At 41.9% G+C, this 21,495-nt stretch overlaps 3 protein-coding genes and 1 long non-coding RNA gene across 4 annotated transcripts; 2 read left to right on the top strand and 2 right to left on the bottom strand.

Moving 5' to 3' along the window:
- Positions 1-122: 122 nt before the first annotated feature.
- Positions 123-2,753, bottom strand: LOC100281783 (DNA-directed RNA polymerase II 8.2 kDa polypeptide). The gene is made up of 4 exons (NM_001367352.1): positions 2,651-2,753; positions 2,360-2,418; positions 444-538; positions 123-348 (listed from the first exon to the last, which is right to left on the bottom strand). Exons 1-4 carry the CDS (start codon positions 2,684-2,686, stop codon positions 323-325), a joined length of 216 nt encoding a protein of 71 aa, NP_001354281.1. The 5' UTR covers positions 2,687-2,753; the 3' UTR covers positions 123-322.
- Positions 2,754-3,122: 369 nt separating this feature from the next.
- LOC113633883 (uncharacterized) lies at positions 3,123-6,075 on the bottom strand. Its single transcript, NM_001367353.1, has 4 exons — positions 5,997-6,075; positions 5,706-5,764; positions 3,797-3,891; positions 3,123-3,699 (listed from the first exon to the last, which is right to left on the bottom strand). The coding sequence occupies exons 1-4, from the start codon at positions 6,030-6,032 to the stop codon at positions 3,674-3,676; spliced, it is 216 nt and encodes a 71-aa protein (NP_001354282.1). The 5' UTR covers positions 6,033-6,075; the 3' UTR covers positions 3,123-3,673.
- A 6,595-nt stretch (positions 6,076-12,670) lies between these two features.
- On the top strand, positions 12,671-13,032 carry LOC103640851 (uncharacterized). Its single transcript, XR_559890.2, has 3 exons — positions 12,671-12,699; positions 12,784-12,855; positions 12,977-13,032. It is a non-coding gene; the product is annotated as an uncharacterized lncRNA (long non-coding RNA).
- A 2,617-nt stretch (positions 13,033-15,649) lies between these two features.
- LOC103642296 (NAD-dependent protein deacylase SRT2) lies at positions 15,650-19,572 on the top strand. The gene is given in 12 exon segments (XM_020545278.1): positions 15,650-15,694; positions 16,435-16,522; positions 16,650-16,863; positions 16,950-17,015; positions 17,106-17,151; positions 17,744-17,904; positions 17,983-18,112; positions 18,490-18,654; positions 19,030-19,157; positions 19,260-19,303; positions 19,306-19,409; positions 19,519-19,572. Coding segments are annotated over 12 exon segments (1,245 nt in total).
- Positions 19,573-21,495: the final 1,923 nt, after the last annotated feature.

Raw genomic sequence — 21,495 nt, 5'->3', positions numbered from 1 at the left:
GCCGTTGTATACCTCGAAGCACATGAGTATGCATACGGTCGATGCAATAACACGAGCCAATCAAACTTGATGTAAAAAGGTCAAACGAATTATAAATTGGGACAGAGACACAGAGAGTATTAGTTAGCCGTTATATCGATTAAAATCTCCAACATCGTAACATAGATGCAACATGCCCTTGTCAGTCCTTGAATGCTCGAGAGCAAAAGCAAGTTCACACTCACAACAATCCTCTCCTGATAGAGAAGAAACAACATACCGCCTACAATATATATGATACTACGAAACAGTAGTGCTTTCAGAGCATGATATGCTTGCTCACTTAACTTGTCTCGGTCTTCTCCAGTGCTGAAAATAAAAATCGATACATCCATAAATGGTGCGGCCATAAATGAAAAATCACAACTTGAATCGCAGCTAAAAAAAATAATAATTCAACTTACTGTTGTAGTTGAGCAACTTCTCAATGAGGTCAACATGGGTCATGAGCATTCGCCTGCAGCAGTAGCGGAACAGTTCCAGAGCATCCAGAGCATCCCTGGCAATTGAAAAGCATAGAAACTGAGATCATGAAAATGCTACCAGTTTAAGACAAATTTGTGAATACAGACTAGAGACAATCTTTAACGATACTTGATAGAAAAATACAAATCAAGCACAATAACAAGGACACGGAGCCCTTAGGCTATCTCCACCAGCTCTCCTATCACATTCCTTATCTCACCTCCTATTTTAAACTCCACTCTGCAAACAATATTATCTACAATTTAAAATAATGTTTTGTACGACCATATGCACGATATGCTGGACACAACCTTATATGCTCAGAGAACTGAGTAGGTCAAAATCTTTACCAACTGCGATGCATAGCACAAAATCGTAATATACTATAGTATATTTAGATTACTGTTGATAGATGGGTTTTCCTTTAATGATTGATGGGCTACATTGCAAACAAGAGTAAATGGACAAGCTAGGAAGGGGATCAACAACTCCATCGTCATCTCAGAAACATGGCCAATTTGTAACCACCACAACCAGTGTGTGTTTTAGGGTCTCTTTCCTAAACTAGCAGGAGTGCTACTAGTTAGTGAGGAGATGCAGTTTTGGAGTATGACCAGGGCTCAAAAGGATTATCCTATCTTATCTGCGCTCGTGTCAGAGACAAGGCTAGTTTCAAGCAAGATGGCTAATCTTATCTCTAACCAGAATCCTAATGAACCTTTCATACTAAATGACCCAGCCCATATGGCCTAGCTGACTGCACCCACGACAGGTGTCCACTGGTTTAATAGATTTGGATTTAGTACTACGAAACATGTTCATTTATGCAGGGTCGTATCATGTCAACTCGAGGTTCGTTTTGGTGTTTTGGTACAGTGGTTGCCGCCTCATCTGAACCCTGGGTGCTCAGTAAGGATGGGCAGTAGTTGGTTTCAGGGTAAGAACAGTTTAAGTTTTACAAACTTCGGTAATTTCTGTTGCCATGAATAATGAAATTAAAATGTACTATTAAACATAAATAGCATTAGTAATGACTAATTTCGACCACCAACACTCAGGATGTATAAATATAACAAAAGGTTAAGCATGAGATCCTAGTAGGGCACAAAAAGAGAAACCCTGAAGTTACAGACATATACATCTTAATTCTTAGCTAATCTGAACTAAGATAACATGTAGGCGAACCGAGGACACACAATGACAATTTGATACCATACAAATAAAGCTTAGAGGCTACAAATCTTTTAATGCGGTACAAATAAAACTACCTATAGATCAGTGATCTCTGGTCAGTAAACTGTTAATCGTTATCAGACATATAGTCAAGGACACAAACAATTAACAATGCCACTACTGCTAAATCAGTAATTCAGTATGCACATGCACAATCTCTTATTGAATAACTATGGATCAATACACTATTGGTTATCTTTGTCTGTAACAAGATATACAGCATATTGCATTGATATTCTTAACAGCCTAGAGTCCGAATTTTAGAAATATAAAAAAGATTACTAAAGTTTTGCAATTAACAAGAGCTACCACACTGAAGATAACGCATAATTGATCTCATATGCCAGGATCCATAACAAATTTTAGGAAAGGGGCTGCTTTGACAGAACTTATAAATGGATATGTTTATTTATATAGGGAGAAAAGGAATAGAAACCGTATCCCTTTTTGGCATAACTCAGACTTGTGCAGAGCATCACATATCTTTACCTCAGCACCAAAACAAACTTCTTGCTTTAAACCTCTTAAAACACCACAGCACGATGCAACAGAAACACCACTCGAGATGCAGTGATAAAACCACAATATAAGAGCCCTGAGATGAAAAGACAGGAGATTTTACCCTTCCGAGTAGTCGGCCTGGAGGAGGTCGAGGTAGAGGTCCCACTTGTTCCCAATCACCTGTAATATCGATAAACAAACACACCTTAGTTCAACTCGCTAGCACAACAACGTATCCTCCCCACATGCTCGAGACGTGGCTGACAGCCTAGCAAGCGGTGCTCGCGGTGAGTGCTGCAGGCCCAGAGGGGTACCGAGTTGTCGCTGCGCGACTCGAACCAAACCCTAGAGGAACTAACCTAACCCAAACCGGCCGCGCAAACTGTAGAGCGAATCGGGAGGGACGTGTTACCTTGCCGCAGGTGAAGCAGCGCACCGGTATGATCATCTTCGCCGCCGCCGCCGCCGTGTCGTTGGAGGAGTACCTCAGGGGGAGATGGAGCCGCTCGTCCAGCTTCGAGGGCTGACCGGCCGGCGGCCGAACGAATCCGCCGCCTGCTCGATCCCCCAGTTGCGGGGATCGCGCGCCATTTTTGTGTGTGTGTGTACAACTGTACATAGGTCGGTCGTTCTCTTTGATTCTTTGTTCTTTGATCACAGTTTTGTTCCTCCTTGCAAATGAATTCGTGCATTCACAAACGGATGCAATAATACAGTTTGGACAGAAAAAAAGAGAGAGAGATTAGTAAAGTTGAACATCGTCTGCATATCGCCATAGCCTGATCAGGCCAAACGGGTACTGAGATCCGGTGAAAAATACACCTGATCAGGCCAAAACATGAAGAATCTGAACGTACTATATGCCAGTCCCAGATGAATAATAGCAGCACGTACAGGTACAGCCTATTGTGGAAGTCAACGAAGCGAAATGCTGTGGAAGTCAACGAAGCGAAATGCTGCATGATTTAGGAACAACGCAAGTTGCACCGCGAAGCACATGCGGACGCATCAAATCATAGCAGCACGTACAGGTACAGCCTAGCTCGAAGCACATGACCGAGTGGCCATTGTATATACCTCGCGACGACGACGGACCGAGTGGCCATTTTCGGCCGTTGTATACCTCGAAGCACATGAGTATGCATACGGCCGATGCAATAATACGAGCCAATCAAACTTGATGTAAAAAGGTCAAACGAATTATAAATTGGGACAGAGACAAAGAGAGTATTAGTTAGCAGTTATTATATCGATTAAAATCTCCAACATCGTGGCATAGATGCAACATGCACTGTCAGTCCTTGAATGCTCGTGAGCAAAAGCAAGTTCACACTGACAACAATCCTCTCCTGATAGAGAAGAGACAACATACCGCCTACAATATATATGATACTGCGAAACAGTAGTGCTTTCAGAGCATGATATGCTTGCTCACTTAACTTGTCTCGGTCTTCTCCAGTGCTGAAAATAAAAAATCGATACATCCATAAATGGTGCGGCCATAAATGAAAATTCACAACTTGAATCGCAGCTAAAAAATAATAATAATTCAACTTACTGTTGTAGTTGAGCAACTTCTCAATGAGGTCAACATGGGTCATGAGCATTCGCCTGCAGCAGTAGCGGAACAATTCCAAAGCATCCAGAGCATCCCTGCCAATTGAAAAGCATAGAAACTGAGATCATGAGAATGCTACCAGTTTAAGACAAATTTGTGAATACAGACTAGAGGCAATCTTTAACGATACTTGATAGAAAAATACAAATCAAGCACAATAACAAGGACATGGAGCCCTTAGGCTATCTCCACCAGCTCTCCTACCACGTTCCTTATCTCACCTTCTATTTTAAACTCTACTCTGCAAACAGTGTTATCTACAATGTAAAATAATGTTTCTGCACGACCATATGCACGATCTGCTGGACACAACCTTATATGCTCAGAGAACTGAGTAGGTCAAAATCTTTACCAACTGTGATGCATAGCACAAAATCGTAATATACTATAGTATATTTAGATTACTGTTGATAGATGAGTTTTCCTTTAATGATTGATGGGCTACATTGCAAACAAGAGTGAATGGATAAGCTAGGAAGGGGGGCTCAACTCCATCGTCATCTCAGAAGCATGGCCAATTTGTAACCACCACAACCAGTGTGTGTTTTAGGGTCTCTTTCCTAAACTAGCAGGAGTGCTACTAGTTAGTGAGGAGATGCAGTTTTGGAGTATGACCAGAGCTCAAAAGGATTATCCCATCTTATCTGCACTCGTGTCAGAAATAAGGCTAGTTTCAAGCAAGATGGCTAGTCTTATCTCTAACCAGAATCCTAATGAACCTTTCATACTAAATGACCCAGCCCATATGGCCTAGCTGACTGCACCCACGACAGGTGTCCACTGGTTTAATAGATTTGGATTTAGTACTATGAAACATGTTGTTCATTTATGCAGGGTCGTATCATGTCACCTCGAGGTTTGTTTTGGTGTTTTGGTACAGTGGTTGCCGCCTCATCTGAACCCTGGGCGCTCAGTAAGGATGGCAGTAGTTGGTTTCAGGGTAAGAACAGTTTAAGTTTCACAAACTTCGGTAATTTCTGTTGCCATGAATAATGAAATTAAAATGTACTATTAAACATAAATAGCATTAGTAATGACTAATTTCAACCACCAACACTCAGGATGTATAAATATAACAAAAGGTTAAGCATGAGATCCTAGTAGGGCACAAAAAGAGAAACCCTGAAGTTACAGACATATACATCTTAATTCTTAGCTAATCTGAACTAAGATAACATGTAGGCGAACCGAGGACACACAATGACAATTTGATACCATACAACTAAAGCTTTGAGGCTACAAATCTTTTAATGCAGTACAAAGAAAACTACCTATAGATCAGTGATCTCTGGTCAGTAAACTGTTAATCGTTATCAGGCATATAGTCAAGGACACAAACAATGCCACTGCTGCTAAATCAGTAATTCAGTATGCACACGCACAATCTCTTATTGAATAACTACGGATCAATACACTATTGGTTATCTTTGTCTGTAACAAGATATACAGCATATTGCATTGATATTCTTAACAGCATAGAGTCCGAATTTTATAAATATAAAAAAGATTACTAAAGTTTTGCAATTAACAAGAGCTACCACAATGAAGAGAACACATAATTGATCTCATATGCCAGGATTCATAACAAATTTTAGGAAAGGGGCTGCTTTGACAGAACTTATAAATGGATATGTTTATTTATATAGGGAGAAGAAGCATAGAAACCGTATCCCTTTGGCATAACTCAGACTTGTGCAGAGCATCGCATATCTTTACCTCAGCACCAAAAGAAACTTCTTGTTTTAAACCTCTTAAAACACCACAGCACGATGCAACAGAAACACCACTCGAGATGCAGTGATAAAACCACAATATAAGAGCCCTGAGATGAAAAGACAGGAGATTTTACCCTTCCGAGTAGTCGGCCTGGAGGAGGTCGAGGTAGAGGTCCCACTTGTTCCCAATCACCTGTAATATCGAGAAACAAACACACCTTAGTTCAACTCGCTAGCACAACAACGTATCCTCCCCACATGCTCGAGACGTGGCTGACAGCCTAGCAAGCGGTGCTCGCGGTGAGTGCTGCAGGCCCAGAGGGGTACCGAGTTGTCGCTGCGCGACTCGAACCAAACCCTAGAGGAACTAACCTAACCCAAACCGGCCGCGCAAACTGTAGAGCGAATCGGGAGGGACGTGTTACCTTGCCGCAGGTGAAGCAGCGCACCGGTATGATCATCTTCGCCGCCGCCGCCGCCGCTGGAACCCGGATCGTTTGGTCGTGGAGGAGGTTGTGAACGAAGGGACAGAACGAGCAATGGGATGGGACTTTGGGCTGGGAGATTGGGCCTGGCTACTTACGCAGGTTGTATTGTACCGGCTTCAATCCGTACCGGTAGGGCTGGAAACGACGGCTCGGCTTATCTACTTGGCTAGATAAAGATGCTCGGCCCGTGAGCTGGTTTGACTTGGCTTGAGCTATTTTTTGATACTTATTATTTATTATTTAGTAAATTAACATTATATAAATTTGAAATATAGAATTATAATTAATATTATGAGTAATTTAAATTATAATTATAATATATTCATCGTTAAAGACTAAAAAATAAATTATTATTCATAAAATTATCTTATATTTATTATTATTCTATAAATTGGTTAATTTGACATGGCTCGCTAAAAAACAAGCTTGAAAAATAGGCTCGGCTCATGATCCTCGAGATTATTTTTCAGCCCTACATACCGGTTTTCACTATTTTAGCACTTCTTGCGGTTGCAAACGACCGTTTTAATTCGAAGCGCGTAGGTTTATAGTGCACCTGGTCTTATAGTACACCGTGAGCGTAGATAATGGTATCAGCTAAGTTTTCTAATCAAATAATGACAATCACCGGTTATAATGATATTTTTAGAATACTTAATTTTCTAATCTATACTGCTTATTAAGACTCTAAGGGGTAGGCTGCCCCATTCCTGGTTCTGCCATTCCCATTCCCATGCGCCCTATGTGTTTTCATTCCCATTCCCATGCGCCTGTGTGTTTTCATTTCCATTCCCATGCGCTCTGTGTGTTTGTGTTTTCATTCCCATTCCCAACTGTGTCCCGCCATGTGACCCGTTTCCCATTCCCAATTGTGCCCCGTGCACCGCGACCAAATTTTTACCAAAAAAAGCTAGCTGCGTGGGTTAAAGTTCACAGCCAACCAAGGCTTCACATGTTGTAGTGCGCACTAGACCTTATAAACAAGTGTGTGCACAGTTTAGTGAACAATGTGGTACTATTTTTTGTTTGCCAATACGAATTACACTTTTCCTGGAAGGCCCATCTGCTTGTGGCCCAGAGAAGCCCACAGTGCTCAGCGCGACAGCGGCCTCCCCACCCCGCGCGTCGTCGCCTCCGCTCCACCTGCGCGCGCTGTGTCCATCAGCCCACCCCGCGCGCCGTCGCCTCCGCTCCACCTGCGTGCGCCGTCATCGCCAGGGCTCCCCACCCCCGCGCGCCACGACCTCCACAGCTGCACCAGCTCTCCCTGCAATCCCCCACGATCTCCCTTCCAACTGCTCCACTCCCTCCCGTTCGCCCCTTCCACCTAGCTCCCTCTCCTCCCTCCCGTTCGCCCCTTCCACCTAGCTCCCTCTCCTCCCTCCCACCAACGGCGCATGGATGACCGCCGTGGCCCTGCCCTTGATCTCGTGTTCGCCAGCGCGTGAGCCCAGCCCCCGCCGATCCAAGTGATTCCACGCACCGCCCTGTAACCCCTGCCTCGTGTTGCCCCTCTCTTCCTCCCCTGAGCTCTGAGCTCCAACCCCCGAGATAGCCACCGCCTATCCTCGACGCCCCCGACCTCCGCGCCAGTCAATCAGGTCGTAGAGTGACAGCGGCAGCAACACCACGCCCACGTGGCTGCTGGAGCCAGAGCCCCCGATGGATCTCCCGTCACTCTCCTGCTCTTCGCGACCGTCCGATCCGTTGATGCCGCCACCGTCCGCGCGCTCCTGACCGACGCTGAGGCATCGGGCACCTCCCTGGGCACGCTCGCGGCTGCACAAATGGACGTCGGGGAGACCGCGCTATACGTCGCCACGGAGGCCAGCTGCGAGGAGGCCGTGAGCCTCCTTCTCCTGCTCTACGACCTTGAGACTGCCACCGTCTGCTCACGCCACAATCTTGACGCCTTACATGTCGCCGCCAAGCAAGGGCACACCGGTGAGCTCCCCTTCGGACCCCTTCTGTTAGTGTTGTGGGAGCGGATTGAAGTCCTGCTTCCTGGTTACTGTGAACTGGGAATTATATATAGTTAACCAACCTCATTTGCGGCCTGCTTTTATGGATGGGACTGCTAGACTAGGTAGAACTCTTTGTTGTCTTCAGGTGATATGCTTGCCTTTTGGCATCATTCCGCTGGTCTTAGGCTGGAATTTGTTTGGCATATGGAGCTTTGACGCTCAATCTATTGGCAGTCACTGGGCGGGCTGTAGGTGAAATTTTTTTAGTTTGAAGCTTAAGTTGACAAAGGGGAAATAGAAACAGTTGTGGGCGATCCCCAACCTATTCACAGAGTGACAGTTAAACTATTTCTGGGTAATTTAAGTTGATTCACCTTCAAAAGATGTCGCCAATCAATAGATATCGTCAAGGCACTGAAGAAACGAATTGGCCACAAGAATCCAAAAGTTCACCTTCTTGCACTAATTGTAAGTCTGTCTGTGATTATGTGCTATCGGGACATAAAGTAGTTGTATTTCTTCAGGTGATCCGTTCATCTTTGAGACGCAGCGCCACAATGGCATAAGGGAGCTTTGCCCTGCGAATGGAGGAGCACAAGCTAATCCATGCCCGTGCTCTCACCCCCCTGCATAACCCAAATCTGTTGTGGTCAACCATCAAGAGCTGTCCTATTGTATTATTCAGTTCATTGAAAAGGACTACAAATTAGCAGATACTATGATTTGGGGTCTACAAGTATTGGCCAGTCAGAAACTGCCAAGAGGTATTGAAATAACTTGAGCAGACATGTTTTAGATGTGGCCTTATACTATATTTATAACTAGATGTGGCCCAATCTGAAGTCATTTAATAGTAGTATTTGATTTTAATGGTCTGAACAAGCCGAAATGTGATTTTGGAGATCCTTGAAGAAACATGAATTATTCTGTATCTTATGAGATCATGTCTCATGATCACTTACATAATGTTTGTTTAGTTATCACTTCTCACCTTTTCATCCTTAACAGGTTCTTTGCCATCAATGGTTGACCGAACCAGTGAGGGGGCCTCTTCCCTGATATACAAATTTCTAGAAATGAATAACATCATTTTTCCATTACGCACATAAGTTCAAATTGTATTAATATGAAAAAAATGGTTATTAAAAAATCTCTACTACTCTATATGTTAGCAGTGTAGGCGTCCACACTGCTGCATTCTGCCACCCGCAGCCGCCCCGCCCCGACGACCTCTTTGATAAGGCTATGAACTCCTTCAAACTCGCCAAGAACCGTGAGTGCTCCTAGCTGCCCAGATCCCCCTTGCCTCCCCATTTATTCTGATGATTATCTTGTTCTAATGATTATTGTAATCACCTCTTATTCTGATGATTATTTTATGTTTGATTGCCTGGTAAATTTCGTTGATTATCTTCCACATACCGATTTGCTTGTCTGAACTGACTGCTATATAGATTCTCTGCTCGTCGGTTTTTGACCCTCCTGATAAATACATTCCGTTGATAGTTCCTGCCTACAATGAGAAGCATCGACTCTCCGAGGCTCTTACAGAAACAGTTAAGTATGGCATTTGCTACTCATGTTGTTCAATTCTGCATTACTTTGAACTGTGCATTACAATCTATACTCGTGATTTTCCTTACCAGATAGTGTTAATAATTGTATACATTGCTTTGTTGTTTTCTCTCTTCAATGGCTACTTGAAGCAGGGATCAACTGCTGACAATTCCTTTTCTTACGAGGTATGTGGAAATCTAGCATGTTATTTGTAATTTACAATCCCTGTTGCAGCTTGCGGTCAAATTGTTTCTCTTACCTATGCCTCTGCCCATTAATCTATCCGTTTTTCCTTAACTTTTGCGGTTGGCTTGTTCCTACATTGCTCATAGGAGATGAAAACATATTTTATTCATTTTAAATTTGGGTTTTAGTTCATAATATTGGAGTACGGGGACTATCTCGTTATTAGATTATGAAGGCAAGCGCCTCTCTTTTAGTGTAGATTAATGGCAGGATAGTGACTATTTTGTTGTTAGAAAAAGCGATCTGGTGGCAGTTTACAAACTCTATTGTTAGGCTCAGATTTGCTATTCGATAACTAATCTAATGTGTATCTGTCTAATGAAAATTTCTATATTTTATATAAGAAAATATTCAAGCTGCAATAGAGTTTGAAGGTACTGCTGTGCAGTGGTCTTTTTTTCTTATTATTGTAAAACACATTTGTCACTTAAATGTTGCAGGGATGATTCAGCGCATTTACCTGTTCTTTGGGATTCTCTTCACCATGTTTTATTGAGACAAAACTTCCATGTTTGATTGGGTGGCTAAGAAATCTGTATCCTTGTTTGGTCTTATTATTCATGCGAATATTGTGTTATGTGTAGCCAGGTAGGGTCATATTAGTGTGTTTTGTTTCCAGCAATGGCTGAGTAGGTTCAGCTTAATGTTATTCTAAGTATGTCTCTGTATTTTTGGTGTTATAGGTGTACTTAACAAATGAAACAATAAAGATGATGACATTAATGAAAGGTTTGATTAGTAAGTAATGTATTACTATTTTTCTTTGTTGAATTCGATACTCTATTTACTGTTTGCCAAGCAGCCCACATCTTTTTTATATCTGCTTGTTGCTTATGCCTATATTGAGGGGCTGTTTGGTTACATGGAACGAAACTTTAGTGCCTCTCTTTTAGTCCCTAAATTATTAAATATGAGGACTAAAAGGGAATAAATCAGATTTCCTCCCCTCTCTTTAGTCCTTTTTTTGGTAATTTAGGGACTAAAAAAGATGAACTAAAGTATAGTCTCATGGAACCAAACATGTCATGAGGAGATAGGACAATTAATTTCTCTCTTAATGGATTTTCTTTATTATTGCTACCTATTAAGACCATGTTTGTGATAGCTTTAGCTACAGGAAATTTGGTAGAGTTAGTGTAACAGGTCATTAGGTGCTCAAAAAAAACATGGAGTTGGAGCTATAAGTCTTTAGAAGACATTTAGATAAGTCATATCGTTTATAATTTAGACTAAAAATATTTTTAAAACTATTTAAATTGATATTATAAACTAAAACTACAGCTTCACGCTGGAGTTAGAGCCATCCCAAACACTCCCTAAAAACATATCCTGCACTCCAGCTGCCTATAATGAATTCGATACTTTGTATTTACTTATTGCCTTTTTAGGTCTGCTTATACTGATCTGACTATAGGAGAATTAATTTCTTTCATAATGATCTGCCTTCCTTGTGATTTCTATTGATGCATTCCAAATCTGACAAATCATGGCTGCAGTTATATGCCCCTGTCACAAAATGGATTAGGGTTGTGATTGAGGTTTTTATCTACTGTACCATTTTTAAAATAGAAGATGAACTTATGTACTCTTCTCAAAACTCAAAGGCATAGTGAAAACAAACAACCTTTTTAACTAACCATTGCTAGAAAATCTATACTACTTATTAAGAAGGTAAAGGTAGTCTGCCTCCCCTCGTTCTGCCACTCCCTCGTTCTGCCTTCTCTGACCGACCGTGGGCCTCCTATGTCAGCGCGCGTCTCTTCTATGTCTCCTTCACGCGACGCAGGCACGCAACAACTGCTCCCTCTCCGGTCTCCGCACCCTCCGTCCATTCCTTCCACACCCATGGTAATGTACCAAACCCCACTCCGTTCCTCACCCGCGGCATCGTCGCCACCGAGGCCGTCGGCGGCTTAGCCAAAGACCGTTGCGGCCCCGACTCCGCCGTAGCCCACCACCCGGCAACCGCTGTGACCTACACGAACCAAACCCGCCGCCGCGGCATAGCGCACCACACCAGGCTCCTCGATGGTATAGACTCGAGAGCCCAACCCGACCTGAGCCGATCTGAAAGGAGGGTTGTCATCTGGCCTCCCCTGGTTCCGGCGCCCATGGTGGTGGCAGCACCTGTCCAGCTAAACCTCGACGAGGTCTGTCATGGGACCACCGCAGCGCCTACTGCTTTGAGAAAGCAGATCGACGAGGGCACCTACGGGTAGCACCCCCTCCCATCCATCCTCCCTAATCGATCTGGTGATTACTCTACCTGTCTACTCTCCTAATCCACCGATTCGCTTCATTACTTGGCCACCGCCGGCAGTGAAGTGTACATGGCGAAGGAGACAGACTGGATCTGCATGATGTTACATGAGCATGAGGGTTGTGGACTTGAATTCCACAAATTATACACACATGAAAAAACTGCTAGGGATTAAGTGTGACTGCGTGATGATGTCTGACGCTCCTGTTCAGCAGGTAAGGTAGCCATCATGCTTTTATAGTTGTATATTTGGATTTTCTTTTGCATAAAAAAAACCGTACCACCTATCAATATCACCCTAGAAGATGGCAGATTTCATATGAACAGTGGTGGAACAGTGGTGGAAGAGCTGTCGATCAGCCACTGCATCAACACATCATATTGTGCTGGGCTGCTCCTCCGCGGTGTACGATAGGGACAAGACCGCCTCTTCCCCCTCCCCGCGCTTTTGCTGATCGGCCTTCAGTTTCTCAAGGTGAGTTTAGTCAAAACTTTCTTCAATATGCTTTTGCTTATCGACATGTATATTGTGCTGGATTATCGACCTGTCCAGCAACAGCATCTCAGGAGCTATACCCGCAGCCCTCGGGAACGCCAAGTCCCTGAAGTTCCTGTGAGTCCGGGAATACAATGGTTAGTTTCGTCAGTTGCCATTGGTTCCATTCTTGCGTGAACGTTTCTTCAACTCTGTCGGCAGGCGTTTGGATCACAATCGCCTGACGGGGCCGATCCCAAGGGAGCTTGCTGGGCTGCCCAATCTTGGAATTGTGTGAGTACTATCTACGTGAGATGTGCGGCTGCATTTTGCTCTTTACGACGATTGTAGCAGTTGCGGCGAACCCAGTTCAGCCATGCCTTAACATTCTTCTTCTTCTTTTGTGCTTCTGCAGAGATTTCTCCAACAATGACCTTTGTGGCGCGATCCCGACAGACGGAGCATTCCAGAACATTCCCCGTAGCAGGTAGTCCGAGCTTCCTCCATGAGTTCATGATGTTCAGAGTCCTCCCATGCAACATACAACAAGTATTCAGGTAGCCGTAGCTGATGTCTCGCCTCAGAAGATCCTATCAAAATTCCAGTAAACATATAATCAGAATAAATCTGCCCTACCACTGAAATTGACCCAAGTATTCAGGTAGCAGTGTGGCAGGAAGCAATACAACAGTAATCCATCCAGAGAGTGTTGCATGCATAGAGCCTTTAATTTCTCTTATATTATAGGTTAATTTCTATAGGATAAAAAACATACAAAAGCATTTTAAAATATGAATCTATAGATATAACTTCTGTACACTAGACAAGCATATAATTTGACATAGTTGTTGGTCAAACCTTATGAAGGGATTATGTTCAGATAAAAATACACTTTATAAAGGTGGACGGAGGGATCATGTGAACCTGCACATGTAGTTCTGCACTTGATGGAATCATGAAAAGCAAAAGGAATTAAAAATAGAACGAGAGAAAGGGACAAAATATATAAAAAGGATAAGGCTATGTAAAACATATGTAACAAAAGAAACCAGGATATAATCTGAAAGTGATATGTACAGAAATGCAAAAGCTATCAAAAGAGCTATAGCATAACTTTGTCTAGCCAAGAAAATAAAAGGTGAATGTAGCCTAAAGTCAAGGGTAACAGAATTGTTAACTGTTTGCATAATAAGCAAAAAAATCCAATGAGGCACTAACCAATTCTTGTCGAAGCTTGTTGTTCAGTTCAACAACAGAATTCTAGGATGACTCTTCACATCTGTCAGGTACATACTGCTGCCCAGTCAATTCAAATTCTCTTCAAAACAGCTAATCTCGCTCCATATTGTCTTTTGAAGCTTCCTGGGAAAAAAAGTCTTTTGAAGCTAATCTTGCTCCATACAGCTAATCTTCACATCTTTCAAAGCATTTGCTAGGGCCCTTCGTGAGCAATAGAATATGACTTGCGCTACCAAAGCGTCCATAGGTATGTATTTCCTTACTGAAAACGTTTTTTTAGAAAACTATCCTTAGTTCATGACCAGTTGGTGAAAAAATGCTTCAAGCATTGTTGTTTCGAACCACACCTTTCTGTAGATGTAATTCAAGTTTTCTACAACCTGTAACTACTAATGTAGATAAAAGAAAAACTGTCTCACATTCCTTTATCTTATGCATGAAACTGTTCCATGTATTTTCAGAAAGCTAGAGTGTGGCATGTTTTACATCTATTATAACGGTCTACCATTTTTGGGCCCATCTATAACAAGGACTTGTCCCTTGGTAGTAAATGAAAATGTTTCTCCCTAAGTCTATAGATTGTATTGTTCAGTCAAGCTGTTGCCCAATTGTACATGCAGCCACAAAGGCTTCCTGTGTATTTTCTTCTACATTAGAATTTTCTAGAGACTGTAAATTGTATTAGCGAGACAAGCAGTCATGCATTAGAGGCCTGGTCCATGACACAATTATATATAATGAGATCGAGATTTCATTGTACATGCATCCACAAGGCATCTTTTTATATTTTTTAACATGAGTGTACTGATGCAATGTCGTTCTGTTTTGTCATTTTATTTTTGTTATATCTTGGAGATGCTGAGCTTGATCAATATTTTGCCATTGAATTTATGAGTGGCCTATATGTTCACTTTTTGGAGATCCCTCCCACAAGTCACCATCCACATCAGTCAAGTGTCGAGTTCTTGATCCGACAGACACATCCATTGACCCATTGGTGCTCCAGGCAGCCACCTCTGTAGCTCTGCTATAACTTCTTGCGGTCACAGATGACAAAGGATCAGAACCAATGATTTGGGTGTATTTTATGGAAAGGCAAAATGAGAAGCTGAATCTTGGAGGATGTCTAGAAGCAAACAGATGTTAGCATGTGCATTAGAGGAGGTCCCCGTATAGTGCAGCAAGGGGGCAAAGTGTTTAGTGTATAATTTGCATGTTGGGAAACGATTGGTCGGATATGTTTTGCCATCCTTTTCCAATGAAACATCTCAGGTGGAGGTCATTCGACCTTGACAGACATCATTTTGCCTCATACACTTGCAACAATTTATTGACATATTTTGTTGCTTACTTTTGCCATTTTATGTACTTCGTTCACTATGGAGATAGTCTTTGAGATGTGTATAAAGTTACAGTGATCATGTTTTGCCAACCGATCATGTTCATGTTGTGAACCTTTTTTTTGGAGTTAAAACATTTAAGCAAAGCTTTCATTACATCTACTTTTGCTACCTTTTTTACCATGCCTTTTGAACTTACTGGTGATTAGATTTTGCAGCTTGCACAGTTGGAATAACTGGATACAAAACATTTTGCCAAACGGATGATATTTCTATATTCTATATTAATTTTTAACTTCCGTGGCAACGCACGGGCATTCACCTAGTGACATATGAAAAACGCATTAAGAATCCCTTGTTTATTTCCCACCAAACGAAGCCGTCCGGCCGCCCCTGCCTGCCTCGCGGTGTCGCGGTCGCGGCCTCCGAAGTCCGGACCACGCGCACGCGGGGACCGCGCCTCCACGTCACGTGCGCCACCGCCCGCCGGAGAAGACCGCCGCTGCCCGATGGCGGTTGCCCCGGCCGCACACGCCTACCGCGCTTCGGCTTCTGTAACTACTCGTACTCTCCGTTCTACCTTGGCGTAGCTCCGTTTCCGCTCCTTCCTCCTCTTCAATTTTTCTAAGGCGTGTGAAGAATTCGTGTCCGAGAGTGCTCATCAGTCAAAAAAACTACCCAATATTTGGGCATGGTTGCTCTGTGCATCGTGGAGTCTAGCAAATAAGGTAGTCTCAGCTGAGGCCTAACAGGACCTTTTTTTTGGTGGGGGGAGGGGGATACGAATGGGGAAGACGACTGTCATGCTGTTTGGGTGGACGAAGTCCTTTATCAAAAACTGAGCTTTGATTTATAGCTTGACTAGAGCTCGGCCTCAAGGTTTTTAACCTGGCGTTACCATGGGTTAGTGTGTGATCATACTTGTCCCAAATGGAGAGTGTTTAACATGCCCAGATGGCCTTTTTATGATATGCAACTTTAAACCATTTGATTCAATGAGTTGCCAATTGATGTTGCAAATTCGAAGAATAGATAGATACAGATGAGATGATATTATACATTGGAACATTAATCTAAAGTCAAATCATGGAAGACTATGTGGTTCACTCCATGCTTAGCTGTGACAATAAGACCGTGACGTAGCATGGATCAAAGATTACCCCAAGAATAACCCCTGCCTTTTCCGCATACTGTTGTAGTTTAATTCTCTCAGAACAACTTTAGGTTACAGTTGCACATGCACCGATGCAATTACGTTTGTGGGTTATGAGTACAGATTTCTTTGACTAAATAGGTTGAGGTTTTCATGCAACCGACTTACACATGTAATGGAACTCAGATGATTGCAGGCCTAACAGGTGCTCTGTCGGTGGCATTTAGAGGTAAGTTGCTTCACAGGAACTTTTCTTTATGGGGGTTTTATTATGTCATTCTTGTTTTTGTAAGGACTACTTGAAATTGATTTCGTTTAGGGTCGTATACTCATTTCTGTAATTTCCAAAACATCAGGAAACAATGCACTACTTTACAGAAGGGAAAATCCTCTCTCCTTGAGATGTTCTTTTCGCTCCTTGAAAGCAAGAAATAACCATTCATCAACTGTGGCACCTAAGGACTACTGTGAAACTTACATCCAGTTTTTGAGAGATAAACAGATAGTTCCTGATTCAGATCCTCCAAGCCCTAAAGATGTGGACCTATTCTATCAGTTTATTGATAAGAGGTGAGACCCTCCATATTTGAACGAAATTGTCATTTTTCTGAGCTGTAGTTGAAGTGAAATGAACTTCATTGCCTTCTCTCTTTTAGTAAAAGGCTCATGGTAGTGACTGGGGCAGGAATGAGCACTGAATCTGGGATTCCTGATTACAGGAGGTATGTGCATTGTTGTATCTGATGAAACCATATTTTTAGCCTCCCATTAATCTTAATATTCTAACAATCAGAATTCTTATTTTATGGCAGTCCTAATGGTGCATACAGTACAGGTTTTAAACCACTTTCTCATCAGGTGTGCCCACCATTGCTTATCAAATGATGTCTCTTGCTGTTTTTGATACACATTTCTTTCATTATGGTGCTATTTTTAAAAGGGGACACTGACATCTTTTACAAAATTTTCAAATTTGTATCCTAAAGATAGCAAGGTTTTTATTCTGTTTATCTGCATACATTGTCTTTGTGTGAGGACTCATAAAAAGAGGCTACTTGTGTTACAATCAGCTATATTACATAAGAGGTTAACTCTGTTCTCTTCTCCTTTGTTCAGCTGTATAACTATCTGGAGTATTGACTCCAAGCTAAAAAATGATATATTTTTTTATTCTTGAGCAAACATTTTACCTACAGAAATCATTCAATATCATGCTCATCAATGATGTTTGGTCTATGTAGGCCTCATCATTCTTCTTTCTTGCTCTGTTACTGTAAGCTGTTCTGTGACTTGTGGCATTCTTTTATAATTTTACTTTATGATTTTTGCAAATTCGGTTATGGTTATTACTGATTAGTTGAACCAACTTTCGTTATGAAATCATTCTTGCAGTCACCAATTTTCTCTTTCATTATCTTGTTCGTGGTTACTTACCACTTGAACCACATAGGAGTTTGTTCGCTCTATTAGAGCCCAGAGGCGGTACTGGGCTAGGAGCTATGCTGGATGGAGAAGGTTTAGGAGAGCACAACCAAATGCAGCCCATTACGCTCTTGCGTCTCTAGAAAGGATTGGCCGTGTTCACTCAATGGTTACCCAAAATGTGGATAGGTAGTGAGCTGGGCCTGTGTTTCTTCATAGGTAACAGAAGTGTATTTTTCACCTTCACTTGTTGGACATGTAACTTAGGTTGCATCATCGTGCTGGGAGTAATCCACTTGAGCTGCATGGGAGTGTATATGAGGTAATTTGTTTAGAATGTGGTACATCCATCAGCCGAGAATCATTCCAGGAGGAAGTGAAGAACCTAAACCTAAAGGTATGTTGTCTATTTGATACCAATTATGTTTATCATTTTAATTGTACATGTTTGACATGAACCCTTTGGAGAATGCATTTGCCATACAATAAGTTAAAGTGATTTTTTTCATGTTCCTTTGAAGTTGTTGGCTTATTGTATAATTTGGTATATGTTGCCTTTGCTTTTGGAATCATTCAGACATGATTCCGCTGTAATGATCATTTAGTCAGCTTCTACATTAGATGTTATTGTTGATTCGAAGAGCAATACATTTTTATGTAGATGATTGTCGCCACTTGCTACTCAAATTTTAAAGTGGTGTAATGCTTATTCTTTTTTTGATTTAAACCGATCATTCTGTAGCCCCTGACAACGGACGATTACTGTTTCTGCAGTGGGCTCAAGCTATCGATAGTTTGGAAGTAGGACAACCAGGTTCAGGCAAAAGCTTTGGAATGCAGCAACGACCTGATGGTGATGTTGAGATTGATGAGAAGTTCTGGGAGCAAGATTTTGAAATTCCTAGCTGCCATCAATGTGGTGGAGTGCTAAAGCCTGATGTGAGATTCCGTTCATCCTGATGCTTCTAGGATTAATTTCTTCATGTATATAAGTATGCTCAGTTGAAGTCTGGTAAGCCACACCTAGCCATCTGGGTTTAGTGTTTTTTCTTTGAGCTAATCCGCACCAGGGTGGGGCTGCAATCCCCGCTGTAGGCTTCTATTGTTTTGAGTTAGCAACGTTAATTTATTTAGCATCCTATATATCTCTTTGACCCTTAGTGATCTGCCTAGCAATGACTAGAACTGGGATGTACAGTGTCAATGTGCTATTCCATTTCCTGGGATTCTTTCACAAGGCTATGTGATTTTACTAAAGCCGCACAAATATCATAACCGAAAGTTATTTCAACTTGTTATTTCTGGTGTTTGAAGGTTGTGATGTTTGGTGATAATGTTCCTCAAGAGAGAGCTGAAAGCGCTAAGGAGGCTGCAAGAACATGTGATGCACTTCTAGTGGTCGGTTCAGCACTAATGACAATGTCCGCTTTTCGGCTGGCAAGGTATCATTAGAAAATATATAATAACATTTGACACTCTTGTACTACATGATCAAGAGGTAGTCGTCAAATCTGTTTTAAGATTCTCTTCTTCCTCGGCAAAATCTCTCAAACTGGACTAAATTACGTCTCATCGATGATTAATCCGAATTCAGGCTGGCACACGAAGCAAATGCTCCTATAGCTGCAGTTAGCATCGGGGAGACCAGGGCTGATAGCATTTTATCACTGAAAATCAATGCGAGATGTGGAGAGGTTAGTGCCTCTCTTACTTTGAGCTTCATGCACGTGTACCACAGCATGTGGTTTGAGTGTTGTTCGTGTTGTTCTGTTTCATTTACTTGGTTTCACCATTTTTTTTCAGATCTTACCCAGAATACTTCAGATGGGAAGTCTGGTGGTGCCAGACGTAAACTGAGCATTGCCTTCAGAGTGTCAAGTGGTCTTGTGTGGCGCCCATAATTAATATTTAGATAACTCAGTTAGCGGCGATACAGAATGCAAGAAGAAACATGGACAGTTAGTTATAGATAATTGGATGGCAATGGTCAGTGGCCTTCTTGTTGTAATATCCAAATTGTTCGTAGGGGATAAATTAATAGTGGTTCCTGCAACCGATGGTAGTTTCCTGTAACATGTATATTGCAAAGCTGTTAGCCAATTCCATCAGACTGTGTAAACAGGCATGCAAAGCACGGTTTACGGAATGTAGTTTGAAATAGAAAGTGTGATATGTAGTCTGCTAAAGATAGCCTTAGATCTTTAACGTTAGACATGTTTAATGTTCAATCGGAGAGCAATAACCCATCCTGTCTTGTGTCTTTTTTTTTGTTAGGGCTGATTTGGAGCGGATCCCTAGTGAAGAAAACCCTTATTATTCATGGAATAGCAAGGGGTTCCTCCCCTAGAGATCCTTCCAAATATCTGGTCACCAAACCTGTCTTTATAAGTACTATTTTACCCAGTGCAGCCGTGCACCGGCCATGTGAACCTTTTGCTGAAGAAGAAATGAGCGCGGGACGATTCGGTACGCCGGTAAAGAACAAGTGGACCTTGTGTCGGTTAAACCTATATAGTCACTCAAAACATAAAACATTATTTTTTACTGTAAATTTGCACTATTTGTAAAGTAAGATTTGAATATATGTATAATGATGGTATGCTAACTCCACTCTCTAAACAGTATAATTTATAATATAAAATAATGTTTTTTGATCATATGGGTGAACTGCTGACTACGTTGTTTGCTCACGTAGTGTTTTAGGAGACCATATGAGTGTGTAAGGAAAATGGACCCGACACATTTGGCTAAGTGATTTTGATATTTGATGATCAACATAACCTTATGAACTAATATTTTCCAAGTGTTTGTGTGTTATAGTTCATATGATGCGAATTGGATTGGACTGAGGCTCTGAGGATGCCACACCTCAAAGAAGACATTATAAGACCTATAGAAGACATTACAAAGTCATATTGAAAATATTTTATTCATGCTAAAAGTCTAACACATCAAGAAGTAGAAGTGGAATGCAGAGCCACAAAACAAAAATGAAGTTGATAAAGTTGAGAGGAATGACTGACTGAATTGGAAGTGTTTCACAATATTAAATCTACTCGAATTGACATGACTTCAACTCTCAGATGTAGAGAATTTTATAAGCTTTCCAAAAGTCTAAGATCATTAAAAATTAAAATCGGAGTTCGGAGCTAAAAGTTATGCTACAATACAAAGTTGGAATTGCTGAAAAAACTGCAGCAGGATAGGAGTTGGTTCACCGGACTGACCGGTGTGCCAAATTTGCTCAAAATGGTATGGCTTCAACTCTCGGATGTAGAGAATTTATAAGCTTTCCAAAAAGTACAATATCAACAAAATCCGAAATCGAAACTAAAAGTTATGACAAAAATACGACAAACAAGCATGTGCTGTCCGGTGCACACCAGATTGTTCGTCTGCGTCATATGTACGGTGCATCATATTCGGAAGCTCTAATGGCTATCTTTAACGGCTAGTACACGTGGTATGTCCGGTGCACCACTGGACAATCCTGTGCGGCGCAGAAAGCTGTAGAACTGCTTTACAACGACTATATCTGAGTTGGGACCTATATATACTTTATCCAACCAGGCATTTGGAGGTGTGGGAGCTCAAGCAACATACCAAGACATATTTTAAACACTTTCCAAGTGCTCATACACCCAAATGTTTAATAGAATCACTCGGTAATTAGCGTATGTGTTTTTTGTGAAGTGCTTAGGTTAGTTCGACCGCTTATGCGCTTGGTATAGGTGAATCCTAGTTAGTTGAGTGAGTTTAGAAAAACCACACAACCCCTCT

Source organism: Zea mays, chromosome 10, assembly GCF_902167145.1.
Source record: "Zea mays cultivar B73 chromosome 10, Zm-B73-REFERENCE-NAM-5.0, whole genome shotgun sequence".
NCBI classification, from domain to species: Eukaryota; Viridiplantae; Streptophyta; class Magnoliopsida; order Poales; family Poaceae; genus Zea; species Zea mays.
The sequence above is the reverse complement of the archived record's forward strand: the minus strand, read 5'-3'. Positions and strand labels throughout refer to the sequence as shown.